A 14,068-nucleotide genomic window follows, 5' to 3' on the forward strand; every position below is an offset into this window, starting at 1 on the left:
TGCCAGATTTCAGGTCAGGAGAGACGAGATGGGGAAGGCAAAGAGTTTCTGTGAATACAGATCGAAACCAAAATCTTGCAATAAAAATCCTACAGTACAATCATGGCAAATCCTTTCCCTCAGCTTTGGTAATTTGTCCTGGTATTATTCATCAGCTCAATGGGCACCTCTTTTAAAGTGCTAGCAGAAGAAGAAAACCTCTGCAAATGACATGGTACAGCATGATCTTTCAGTTAGTAAGTAATGCCAAGTGCAATTAGTAAGTAATTTGCAGGAGGTGTAATTACAAAGTAGCCCTACAGGTTGGACTCAATTTCCCCTTTAGCTGCACAAACACTGCATAAGGCAATGGGGGAGACAGGGAATCTTTTTTTGTTGTTGTTTGTTGTTGTTATTATTTTTTCAAGTAGAAAGTGCTATCAAAATAAAAACTTCCTGAATGACAAACCAAACCTATTGAAATCTGGTCTCTAAAAAATTTATTACCAATGTTCTCAAACCACTTTACATGACAATTGCTTCAAAAGAAATCACAGCAACATGAAAGAGAGTATGAGACACCTAGGAAGGGGGATGGGAAAGCATATTAATTTTTAATGCTGTTTTTCACAAGTGTTCTTTCTCTTCTTCGAAGCACTCATGAAAGATAACCAGTTTCTGACATCTCTGAAACCTGAAGATGCTGCCACTCTCTTCTAGAAAAGATATCAGGTATCTATGCAGGTATCAGCAATCTGAGCATTTCATCCCCTCGTGGGTCTGTGCAGCAGACCTGCCTCAGCAGAGGCAGGTGCTGCTGCTTTGCCAGAAGCTGGATAACACAACACATTCAGTCATTTCAATCTTCTGTCATGTGAATCAGCAGATTTCCAACCAGAAATGTCCAACACAAATGTGGAAGCCATTCCTTATAAAATGTAAGCTCCAAATGCGTGTGACAGGTGAAGCACAGTGACAAGCTTTGTCTGGATATCAGAGAAGAAGGCTCAGAAGAGGAAGCTCTGGAGAGCTGCTTTCCAACACTCATTCAGTTCAGTGATCAAAAATCTGTCAGAGTGAACTCTGCAGCCAACCCATCACTGAACCTTCAAGCTCCCAGAAATGCTGGTGTGCTGTGGCACCCTTTTCCTTGTGCAGGATCAGGGAGAGATTGAGCTGGAAAGGTGCTAAGGCAATGGAGTTTCTCAGTCCCGTGAGGGCTGGTGGGATCAGAGCACCAGAATATTTCACATCTTGCTCTAACAAAAAGGTGAAAGATGTAGGAATGTCTGTGTGCACAGCATCCTGCCCCTTCCTGTGCACCCTCCATCAGGCCTGAGTGTCCCAGCCCACCTGCAGATAGTAGGACAACACAGGACCAAGATCCATCTGCCCTTAGCAGCACAGGAACAAAAGCACATGAGCCTCTAGATGAGAATATCTGGACTGCATTGCCATCAGGCAAAACTTGTCCTTTTATCTAAAGAAAATAAATCATGTATCAGCCTGCTGGTCATTCTGGCTCCTTCTGCTTCTTTCTTTTATTCACTTCAATGAATTCCAGTCTCGAGTGAACATGCCTTTCTCTTGTTCTCCTCCCTGCATATGCACACCTCTCCCTCCTCGTGGTCTGAGCATTACAGGCATGACTGAGCATCTCCCTCCCCCAAAGAACTGGGAAAAGTCTGTGCAGTGGGATACCCATCTGGGACTCTGGAGACCTGCATTACTGCCAGGCTCTCCCATGACAGCCTGCTGAGTGACTGACCTTTGTTCTCCCTCAACTTCCCTACCATCAAAACACAACTAGCATTGTTGACTATTTTAGCACAATATTTGATCTACTGTCCATAAATAGCACTTGACTCCAATGACAGTAATGTTTGCCCCAGAAAGTCAAAGATAGACAATACGTGCCACAGAGCACAATGCCTTCTCCACGTGTTACAGATTCTGCCAGGAATCTTCCAAGTACATGGTGCAACTGCTGGGAACTGGTCTTGGGTCACAGACATCCTTTTCCTAAAGCCAAATAAATCACACTATGTTGTCTGAGAAAGATTACTCTAAGAAGATGTTCTCATCACCTGATTTGTCTTTCAGGTGCCACAGAAAGACCTCAGCTCACACTGCAAGTATTAACAGCACAATCAATATTGTGCCTCTTGTGGACTGTTTAGGTGAATTCATGCAGAGATCCAAAGGCTAAAAACCAGACTATTCCTCCGGCAGAGAGGGATATGGGAGGAGGAAGTGACACTGATTAATCTTGGAGCCATTAATAATGTTTTTAAGTCTTGCAAACAAAGATAATGATATGGGTAATCAACTGTCTTACTCCAGGATATAAACTGATCATCTGCTGGGATAAAATGGGAATTCCTATAACACACATTTTCTTTCCATTGTAAAGCCACTTGATGTCATTAGCAGATTGATCATTTTCTCACAAAGTCCAGGCTATTCATTACTTCCAGAAGGTTTTGAAATTAGATCAGGTAATAGATTAATCTCTCTATGGCAAATGCCAATACCCTCTCAATCATTTTGGTTTCCTTACTTAATGGTTGTATTTGGAATTTGTGTTCTCAGATCAAGTTCCAAATTTTACTTTCTTTTGTGTGTGTGTGTGTGTATGTGCAGTCATTATTTTCACAGATTCACTTTAATTTCATGGATTCTATTATGAGGAGCCCTTATAGAGGTCTGTGTACTGCAGTCTGCAGAGTGCCCTGAGTGAGGACAGAGAACCTGAACTCACAAGGACACATCAGAGCTTTGCAGGAAAATCCATAGCCAATAACAATGCCAGTTGCACCACAAACAGATATTGAATTGAACAGAAGAAGAAATGAAAACTGAAAAGTGAGGTAAAACCACAGTAGGGACAACAATTAAAACCTAACAGTCTTTTCTAGTATCTAATGGTACCCATGCAATTGGGATAAACCAGGCTTTGAAATCTTGCCTGATCTTTAAAAAGACGTGGCAGTTTTGGCAGCCCTGAGAGAATGCACAGGCTGGATGGACAGCCTTGGTTCCCAGAGGAAGTGAAAGTAAATAAGGACAGAGTTCAGAATCTTTCAGCACAACAGCTCCCTGTCTCATTTTCTGCACTGGAAGCTGCACGTTGGATTTAGCTTTCTAGAGAACTCAAGTAAAATCTTTCTTCCAGATTCCCTCTGCCAAATTTCTGTGTGGCTCAGCAGCAAAGTTGCAGAAGATCTATTTTTCTTTTTTCAGACAGCTTTTTCCTCTTCTCTCACAGAGTGAAGTGAAAAGAGGCCAGACTGACGTCAAGAAAGCTTAGAGGCACCTGTGGGCCATGGGAATTGAGGAACATCGACTCTTTTCTTCATGCACATTGCACAAGAGCCCCAATTCCTTCTAGGAAAAACACCCTCATGGTGTTTTGACATCCACTCACCTGTCTTTCATTTGCTGAAGTTGCTAAGCAGGGGTGCTGGCTGTGGAGGGCAAAGCCTGGTGCCAGGGGGAAAACAGAAGCTCCTCTGACTTCATCCTAGCAAAGGCACTACCTTCTATCACTGGTTTCACCTTAATTTTTCTCAGTACACCCACTCAGAGGTGGCAGACCCATGGCTACCTACCCCTAGGCAAAGGGGCAGAATGTTTCAAGGACACTGTGTCAGCTTGTAATTTTCTTTCCTGTATTAGGTTTTAAATATAACAGCAAGACTTGAGCAAAAGGCAGCAGATGTTTCCTTGCTTGAAGAGAAAAGATGATAATCACCTTATCAGAAAAAGACAGGAAAATGATTCCTGGCTCCAATATAACTTTGAACTCAGTGGGAGCTTGGACCTGGGAGTTTTTGCCCTTTTCTCATACTCAGTTTGCTGAATGTCTGCTGAGTGTTTATCAGAATCTCCACATTTCCCTCATACCTGTACCTACTTTGTTGATGTCTTCCACAGGTCAGTCAGTTCTTCAGAGTAAGAGTAACTCATGGAGCACAGGATAAGGTGACTGCTAAAAACTTTTTCTAAGTATTTAGAGGGAAAACCCTCAAATATAGGAAAACTCCTGAATATCTTGGAAATACAAAGAACACGATGTTTGGCCAAGAAAATTCCTTACTTGTAAATCTCTATAAATGTGAGAATTATATAAGGTAATAATAATTTTAGTATAATTTAGTATAATATATATATTTTTAGCCACTGTTGGAACATGGAACTGAAACAGGGAATTCTGGTCTGACACAGTGTGGCCTGTGCTCTTTATTATTTCTTTCTCACCTCAAACCTCCCCTGGCACCCATCTCAACTTTTCCAATGTCTCTCAATTACTTATTCATTCTTCCTCACTCTTCTGCCACCCAGTGATGGATTGTCAGTAATTTTATGGGTCTCCTGGAAAGAAAAAATTATTCCCACTTCACCTCTGGTACAGCTGCATGGCCACATAAACAAGAAGGTGTTAGAAAGGGCCAGGACTCGTACCCTATTCATTTACAACCAGGAACATTTCCCAGCACACATAGCCAAGGGCAGCAGTCACAGCAATGTTGACAGACCAACTTTCAGCTCACTGAGAATATTAATGCTCAATTATGCATACACACATATCTAGAGATCATTAAGTTCACATACGTAGAACTACACAGAAATTTATATACACACGTGGGTGTGGCTACATAAATATTTATTTATCAGCCCTGATCAGTACTTAATGATCCCCATCTGTAAATGAGTGTCTGCACACATATACACATAATGAGTCTACTAAAACGATGCAGGGTTGTGAAGCAAAAAGGTTGTTTCTCTTAACATAGGTTTGGAGAGATGCTTAGCACAGGAGATGAAGTGGCAGGGGTAATAATTATGAGTCAGAGCTGGAACAACATAAAGGCCTCTCTGGACCCATGAAAACATCTTGTCTCTGATTTGAATGGTACAAACTACTTTGGGCACATCACAGTTGACTAGAAGTACAGTGTGATTCCTTTCCCCTGTTGGACAACCTCAGACAAGTAACACACTGTGCCTGTGTCTTGTCAATCCAGAAATGTCAGATCTGACCCATCAGAACACGACATCATTGAAAGATATACTAGTCAACAGTGAGGGGTACAGCACAGAACTTAGAAACCTGTAGATTTCAAAAAGGCTAGTGCACTCCAGGCATGCATCTGAGAACATGTCTAACCCTCCACCCTTATGCATTTATTTTCCTAGAGGACCCTGCGTGTTCTACAGCTGCTTTGCCCACACCTGCACCAAGCACCACAATGTGCTCTGGTACAAAGCTCTACACTAAAGGAGCTGGACTGACCCCCTTGTCAGAGGAGAGAAGTGTCAAAGCAACAACAAAAGGAACTGCAGAAGATTGTCAGCCAGGACTGGAGGAAGGACAGTGGATTTTCTTTGGTTAGGCAGCAGTTCAAGGCACACCGGCTCACACAGTCTCATGATACTTCTCTGCACATCACAAAACCATGTTCTTAACAGAGCCCACCCAGCTTGTAAGGAAATAATTAACTCTTGCAGCGTTATGGCCATACAAAATTTAAAAAAAATCATAGAATAATTTAGGTTGAAACAGACCTCTTCAAGACATCCTGTCCAATGCCCACTGAAAGCAGCTACCAATTCAGAGTACTCTTAGATATTCAGAATCATATAAAGCCTCTTAATGTAAATTACAAATGTTACCATACTGACATGCTTTTTAGGACTGTTTAGGACAATACAAAGCACAAAGTACAGAGGATTCAAAAAGCCTAGGATATTCATACAATAAAGACAGATATGGAAAAAGCTCACTTAATAGCTATGAAATGGTACAAAATTGTGTGTTAAAAAGAGTTGCTGTTTTCTATCAGCCCAGAGAGCCTCTCACAGCATGTGGCACAAAATGAAGGCTGGGAAAGTCACTCTACTGATATATAGATTTTAATAAAATAGTATAATGAAAATATTGTTAATAATGCAATATTTTAATAATAGCTGGAGTGTAATGACTATTTAATATGCATCCACTCAATATATTTTTTAAATAGGTGAACACAGACCACTTTGATGCAAATCTATGGAAGAAATCTTTTCTAACAGGAATCAGCTGAGACCACTAGATGAAGTATTCTGCACTTTCCAGGATGAGAGATAAACTCTTAAAAACCACTAACTCACCCAGTTTGGCAGTACACAAATATGACCACAGCCTTGGTCTCTGCCTCAGTGCAGCTTCAAGTCTAAGAGCTCCCATGATCAGTTTGTGATGCAAATCCCAAAAACTGCTGTGCTTCTCTCATCAGCATCTTGAAATCTTTGGGATTTCTACCCACAAACACAAATTCCATGCACCTTCATACCACCATGTGTAGTCTTTGTTCAGAGGGGGGCTAGTAGCAATAGCAAGGCATTGATTTCTTCTCAGCCAAAGCTTACACAAGCTCAGCATCACCCTACACTGCCCTTATAGATGAGTTCACTGAAACTCTCATTGGGAGAAACACCTAAGTGTTCTGTATAGAAATGGTTTGCATACAGCTTTATAAACAGGCTCTTTCCTCCTCAGTTCCTTTCATGCTGTGGATAGAAATTTCTCTAAACATTCATTGCAAGTGTCATGTGAAATTTCTTTGTATGGCTTTTCCAGACTATTAAGAATGGTTTTAAAATCTGATAATGATAACAGTAATAATAAAGACAACAACAATAATAACAGCAAAGGCAATAATAATGGTAATATGCCTGCAAAGATTTTTAAAAAAAAAGTTCTCAGCAAACCTAATACACAATATTCAGGAAGATAACTCACTTCCTACATTCTCCACCAGAAGACTACAGAGATATAAATAACAATAACCTTAGATTTATAATGCATTTTTCATCTCAAAAGAAAACTGCATTGATTTACAAAGTAAATGGCCTAAATCCACAGCTAGTTGCAACTGATTAGCTCCATTGATTTCAATGAAGGTGCTGATGTGTAGATTTATGTGAGTTCAGATCTATCTCTCTGCATGTGTGTGTGCATGTATCTGCATGTGTGGGCAGCTGGAAAGTGACACACATTGCATGAAGAATTTCACAGAAAAACACCATATTAAACAACACAGAAAGCTACACATTATCATTGCACTTGCAGAAAAAATGCACAGAGTGAAGAGAACTGGAGGCTCTAATTCTAGCTGGGAATTGACATAAATATTTTTCCCAAGAGGATGCTCACAGCAGTTTTCTGAAAAGGCTCACAGGTGTATCATACACTGTTGAGTTTTACTCTTTGCAAAAACAGGGCAATGTTTGCAGATAGCATGGTAAGAGATGCTCAAATACTCAGATACATTCTTCTACAAAACAAGGAAGTTGCTTTTTTGGAAAATAAAAAAAAAAAAAAAGCCAAAGCCAAGGCATTGTATTGGAATAAAGGAAAAGTGAGCAATGATACCAGAACTGACACCACCTCTACCCCGATAAAATCTCAGTAGCTGCCTGTGACAGACACAGAGGCTGCCTTGTTTTGCTCCAGCATTGTTTGGGAATAAAGCATAGGAGTGCTGCTGTGTAAAGCATAACCATAATTACTCAGCCTGTCCTTCCTAAGACTGTTCATCACAGGAGATATGGATATGCTATACAGGAGTCGGCAACATTTTCCTCAGCCCCCCCAAGGCTATAGCACCAAAACATTTCTTCTGCTATGGCATAGACAGCACAGAAGCCAGTGCAAATGATCATTTGTTAGAAGAGTAAAATATTATTTTCCCCCAGCTCCTTTCTTGCAGCTGAGCTCAACTTCAGGTATAGACACATGGTCACTTCTGTTTGTGTAAAGCTGACACAGAGCTGGTTCTGAAAGGCATAACAGCACAAATCATGCAACACAGTTGGAAAACATTCACATCAGTAGCAGAAATGTCTAAGACACACAACTATTACCCTGTCCAAACTTCCTCAGAAACTGATGACACAGTTTCTCACTGCCTGTGACAGCAGCAATGAGCTCCACCTATGCATTTATGCCATATAAGTATGCAGATGGACTGAAGGCTAGAAGTAAATAAACTTGACCTGAATCTCTTTTCTCTTGAAAACAGTGAAAACGTGCAGGAACTTCAAGTGCAGATGCAGAAAAGCAGGAAAAGCAGATTGACTGCAAGATGAAATTCATAATCAATCTCCTGCCCCGGAACTGGAGTGGTGGAAGAATGTCTGATGTGATTAACCAAAGATATTTCATGCCATTATAGGTATGCTTCACAGGCGTGCCTCAGTCTAAGGCATCTTAGCCACCTTGCTCTCTGATGTTTTTCAGAAAGCTGTTTCAGCCAAAGACACACAGGTAAGAAGGCATTTCTGAAACCAATGAAGGCAGTGCATCATGACCTTGCTTTGTTCAAAATTCCAGAGCACAGTGCTCTGATCTGCTTTGTGCAAGAGATCAGATGACTACTTAAAGATGCCTTTGAACTTAAACACTTCCCTTTCCTTCTTGTTAAACTCAAATCCTGGCCTGTTCTTGGGCCAACATCACTCCAGTGGTTCCACCAGCCTTACCCAGTGCTTCAGCACTCCTGGGAGGAGGAAGGTCTCAGCATGGAAAGCTCTTCCTTCCATGGAATGGGTGAATCATAGCATACCCCAGAACAGGAAGGTTATTCTGAGCTCAGCTCTGCATATGCGCAATGCGCACACTTTTAGCTTGATGTACAGTCTGCAATGCAAGCAACAAGGCTGAGGGACATTCATACCCATCAGCAATCTCAAAAGATGGTCATGTTGAACAACTGGAGCAAGCACAGAACTGGCATGAGGTACAATCACACAGATCTCTGACTTCTGAAGAGCACTGTGGTCCCTGGGCAGTCAGATGCAAGGAATGCAGTCTCAGCAGTAACTATGAGAAAGGACCTCTAGTTGTCACTAGATACAACCTGACCAAGGCTACACCACTTTCCAGAAAAGTAGATCTATCTACTGCTCTGTGCGATCTCCCCAGCTACAGCTTGGGACCATCTCTCCTTGCTATAGCTCCTAGCACTGCTGGAAAGAGCTTGGCTCCATCATCAATTTGCAACGTGATGCAAGAACATGTCAGCCAGGCCTGCGGCCGCCAGCAAAACCCACAAAACAGTGCCATGCTTTCATGAAACACTGCATGAAACACTACACAATGCTGCACTGCACATCATGAGGTTACCATTCACTTGGGGATATCCATGCACACCTTTAGCCATCACAATTTAGAACAGGAGCTGCTATACTTACGTCATTATCTGGGTCTCTATCCCAGGGTCTACAAGGGATCCATCCACAAAAAGTGGTGTTGATGTGAAACTGTATTTAGTCCAGGATCTTCCCTCATCAAAACTCACCCTGGGATAGAAGCAGACAACATTTATAAATGTTAATAAACATTAAAAAATTACTCTAAAGCAACTGCAGCAATTAAATGTTGGCTGAGGTCTACAAGGTCCAGCAGCTGGATTTACAGACCAATCTTTGCCATTTCCCAGCACACTGAATTCATGCTCTTGATGTACTTTGAAAAAGCAAAGCTTTAGAAAGCATAAACACTGGCAATAAGGACATGGATATACTTTATGCAGCTGTACATCAGACCTCAAGGGATCAAGAGGCTTTGCCATGACCTGTTTCTGGGTCTGGAATAACACCTGGAATGAAGCACCATTCAGAGCATAAGCAACCCTGGCCTGAATGCATGAAAACTGATTTCACCACCACAGGACATTTTGACCCATCCATGTATCAATGCCATATGGCATTATCTACAATCTCTCTATATGAGTACTTAAAGGGAAATTTGGTTTATTTGTGGGAGTGAGGAGTGTTGAATGTGTGTGTACACACAGGCATCTGAGCACCTGGATCTGTCTGGGAGGTTTTTGGTGAACACTGAATCCCCCCTGCTCCAGGTAGGTAGGACACTATCTGACACACCACCAAAGGACCAGAAGGCCACTGTAGTGTGTATTATAAACCATGGGTTACATCAGCCTCAGATTTCTGGTGTGGAAAGCCAAGACTGGCAGTCACCATTTCCTAATTCTCTGCCCCTCATGTCACCTAGCAAGACACCTTCACCTGTCTCAGAATGCACCTGTGCAAGAATAGGAAGTAAACTTTACACCTAAGAACTCTGGGAGCACAACAGCACACAGAAAGATTATCTGCCCTAAATCTATTTATTTAAATGTATGTATCTTCCCATACACCTGTGCATTTGTATGCGTTCTGCTTGCATGATTATCTCTCCAAATAGCTGTTCAACTTCTGGGGAACAGCATGCTTCATTAGCTTAGCTAAAGTTCTCTCAGCTTTTCAATTATCCAACCCTCTTTTCTCCAGCATGAAACTTATTGTACAGTGTCTCAGCTGAGAACTAATAGATTTACATGTACCCTTTAATCTATTCCACTTCTGCCCATAAAACAGGTGCCTACTGAAGCAATATGCAGCAAATTCCAAAGCCCCTAAGGGTACAATTTTGAAGGAAACCTGTTGGAGCTTATTGATAACAGATCTAAATCACTATTCATTTAATAGAGTGGGTGGGGCACTCATAGAACTGCATACACTATTTCAGGAGTCTTATTGTAAAAGGAGAGCATCTGAAATGAACCTCTGCAAACAAAGGTGAACTGAGCTGTCAGCTCCTATGAAAAGTCAACCTGGGACCAACTCTTTCCTAATATGTGAGTACAGGCACTTGTAGTAACATGTTTTTTATGCCCCAAGAGCTTTCACAATTAAAGACACAATTAAAACAGTTACACCTGGCTGGAACAATACAGTGACCAATGGTAAATATGGGACTTGCAGCTTTTTCCATAAGGGATTCAGCTTTCACTCTTCCAGAGCTCAACTTGCTGCAGTCTGATGCACCCACTGCTAGTGACACCCACCCATGGCTAACACATACTTCTCCTTCCTTGACTCATCCTTGGTTTGGTCTGAAGACTGGGACATGGTCCTGATGCCCTCTTTCCTGAGAGCACTTTAATTATAGCCACGACAGCTGAGTTACCCATCAGAGGCTTCCAGTCACACCCCAAAATATTCACACCACAGACTGGAGTCTGCAGCTCTTCATTAGGAGTCTGCCCTGTTCCTGCTCTCCTCTTTATGTCCAGTTACAGAGCCAATGCATCCCATGGTTAATAGTCCACTATCACACCATGACTAAAGCAGTCATTTCTTCACTTTAGGTGGCAAAGAAACGTGCTCAAATGCATATTCAAAATTTTATAGAAATCTATGTTGCAGCCATCCCAGAGTTATCTGTCAGGTCAGAAACAAAGTCCAGAAGCTTTTTATATTGAAAAAAATAGCTGTTAATGTTCTCAAAATACATCTCTGGAACACGAGCTTGTAAATGGGTGAAGTCAACCTGGTTTGAGGTGTCCAGATTTGGAACGACTGCAGTTTCACTGAAGGATTTTGTACAATAACGACTCAGGTAGAGGAGACCTTAACACCTCATCACTGCTGCCAAATACTATTGCTTTCTTTTGCTATTTGACTGAACACCACATTTCCTGTTCTGCATGCAAAATAACAGACATGTACTCAGCACCATCAAGCTGAGAGACAGCCCAGTATTGTAGACAGGAATACATCTTGTCTCTAAAAGATATCTCTAACTAATTCACTTCTAAACATTAGAAGCTGGGTAGGTCAGTCAAATAGACACGCCCCTCTTTCAATCAAGCCCCGAGACTGAAGGTGGTACTAACACACCCATTTTCTGTAAAAAAGTGTTAGTTCTGAATTTCAGAATGTTTAACTGGTGCAGGAGTCAGAGGGGCAAGAGCTAAGAAGAGGACAATTTTGAGCACTGTTTAGTGCTTAGACTGTTATAACCCGTTTATAGCAAAACAGTGTCTTCAGCTGAGAAATCATTTTGCCCTATTTCACCTCCAGCACTAATCAGTCACCACCACAGCATCTATAGAAATTCATAGTCAAATACTATAGAGGGGTTAGCAACATATCTCTGTTGTCCTTATCTACACCTACTGCCCTCTCCTTTCCATCCCTTTATCTGTCTTACCACATTAATGTTAAACTCTGTAAATATAATGTAGAAACGACAGACACATCCTGTTGGAAATACCTGAAGCCCAAAGGATGACTTAGTGTAAGTGTGTCTGTAGGAAAGAAACCCCACCTGGAGTCACATAGTACACTACCAGTGCAAAGAGTAATTAAAACATACAGGTGATTATGTGTGGAGCCATTATATTATAAAATGGTGCAATAATCATTATATTCATCAATAAACCAAAATGGTGGTAAGACATAGATAAGAATGACTTCATCTGCTCATTTTACAGACACTGGCACCCTCTCAAAGTAACAAGTTTCCTTACCACATGTGTTGGATGGGCACTGAGGTGTGTTTCATGGCCACTAGTGCCCCTCCCCAGTCCAGAAACCAAACATTGTATTCCTCCTCAAAGATCTGCAAACAGATGAAGTAGTGCATGAGTGTTCCACTCCACTGGGAAGTGAAGGGTCAGAAGAAGAACAGCACAAGGCTCCGTGCTTTCCTTTGCTGTGCAAAACATACCTGTCTCCAGGAATTGCCACCATCAGAAGAGATGAACACACCAACATCCGTGTAGGAAAGTTCAGAGCCAATATTGCCTGCAACACAAGTGTCAGACAATCTTTTATGGATGAACACACTAATGAAAATGTTAATTTAATTTCTGACATTTAATGCTGGAAAATTGGAAATTTAAATAGGTTGTTACCATCTCCTGTTAGCATCACGGAATTCGACTAAGCACACTATTGTATCAATGCTACTTCAAAAATTCTGGCTCTGGGAGAGCACAACTCGAGAAGGATGTTTTCATCGGTCAGGATATAGGAAATATCATACTGTCCATCTGCTTAATTTTCTTCCCTGACACCAGCAAGAGTCACCAACTGTTTTAGATGAGGCTGTAAGGAAAATCTGATGTGAGCAACCATACAGAAGGTCAGTCTATAGGACATCCAGGTTCAAGAGGATAAATCTACTGTTTCAGTTGAAAGGTCTTCTTAGCCCAGTATCTTATCATGAGTGGAAGTCCTCAAGAATTAGATTCTGGTTTAGAGGAAGAGGTGTAAGTTTTGTATCACCACATGTTAAACACCAAAATGGAAACTCCAAATTTTCAAACACAAATTTGGAGATTGAGGCAAGGAAAGGGAAAATTTTGCAAAGGCAAGAATTTGGTTGTTATCACTTTGTTCTGTCTTTCTGTACAAAGCTGTTCCATTTTTTCCCTCATTCTCTCCCTCTGGCTTCAGCTGCATGTATTCAAACCTCACAAAATGGAACGCCCAAACAAGCCAAGAGGATTTAGCAGCCATATAATTAGATAATAAAACATAATTCTTCCATTTGCAGGAACCTAACCTCTGTCCTATACCAAGTGTCCAAGTTTCCAATCATTGCTGGAAATGTCTCACTGTAAAAGAAGGGTTTGAGCAGCCAACTCTTGTGACAAAAAATTGCAAAGCTTATCCTTGAATGCATTCAGCAACATGGTGAGATGCTCCTACTGTTGTGAAACTGGTTAGTGGAAACAGATGTGCATATTCCCAACAGGTAAGGTTTTTTTCATCTACAAAGCAGTAAGGCAGAAATTATATTCTGCCTTTTAAAGGTTAATTGTTAGACTGGGAAAGCATTCATCCCATGCACTGGCAGCTTGAAAAGAACCTAATTTACTAACAATTTAGATCAATGCCTAGAATCTCACTGTCCTGCTGCCTCTATTTGCTTCCTAAAAGGTTAAAAAAATAGCTTTTGTAATTACAGCATCATGAGTAGGGCTTGTTCCCAAGCATCCATCTAGCAAGTGCAACCTGCCAGGAGTGATGACTCCACTTGGCTATGCATGGGGATATCTGGAGGTTTAAACCAAATTATCTCACTTCATTTGGCCTGGATCAGTGAACTGGAAATCACATGGTGTCTCCCTTGTTGAGATATAAATGTCATGAAGGGAACCCGTCTCAGGTTCTGCCTTAGTCTGGCAAACACACTGAAGCACAGAAGGACATGAGAATGAAAATGGTTGGAAGAAATAGTGTAAATTCA

At 41.4% G+C, this 14,068-nt stretch overlaps 1 protein-coding gene across 1 annotated transcript in view; it reads right to left on the reverse strand.

Annotated features, from left to right (window-relative positions):
• Positions 1-14,068, reverse strand: part of SORCS3 (sortilin related VPS10 domain containing receptor 3) — a 263,700-nt gene that overhangs the window by 38,883 nt on the left and 210,749 nt on the right. Inside the window, exons 12-14 of the mRNA XM_062496294.1 lie at positions 12,542-12,618; positions 12,342-12,433; positions 9,217-9,324 (exon numbers count right to left, since the gene is read on the reverse strand). Coding sequence (XP_062352278.1) covers positions 9,217-9,324; positions 12,342-12,433; positions 12,542-12,618 — 277 coding nt within the window. The remainder of the gene's footprint in view (positions 1-9,216; positions 9,325-12,341; positions 12,434-12,541; positions 12,619-14,068) is intronic.

The sequence above is a fragment of the Cinclus cinclus genome, chromosome 7, assembly GCF_963662255.1.
Source record: "Cinclus cinclus chromosome 7, bCinCin1.1, whole genome shotgun sequence".
NCBI lineage: Eukaryota > Metazoa > Chordata > Aves > Passeriformes > Cinclidae > Cinclus > Cinclus cinclus.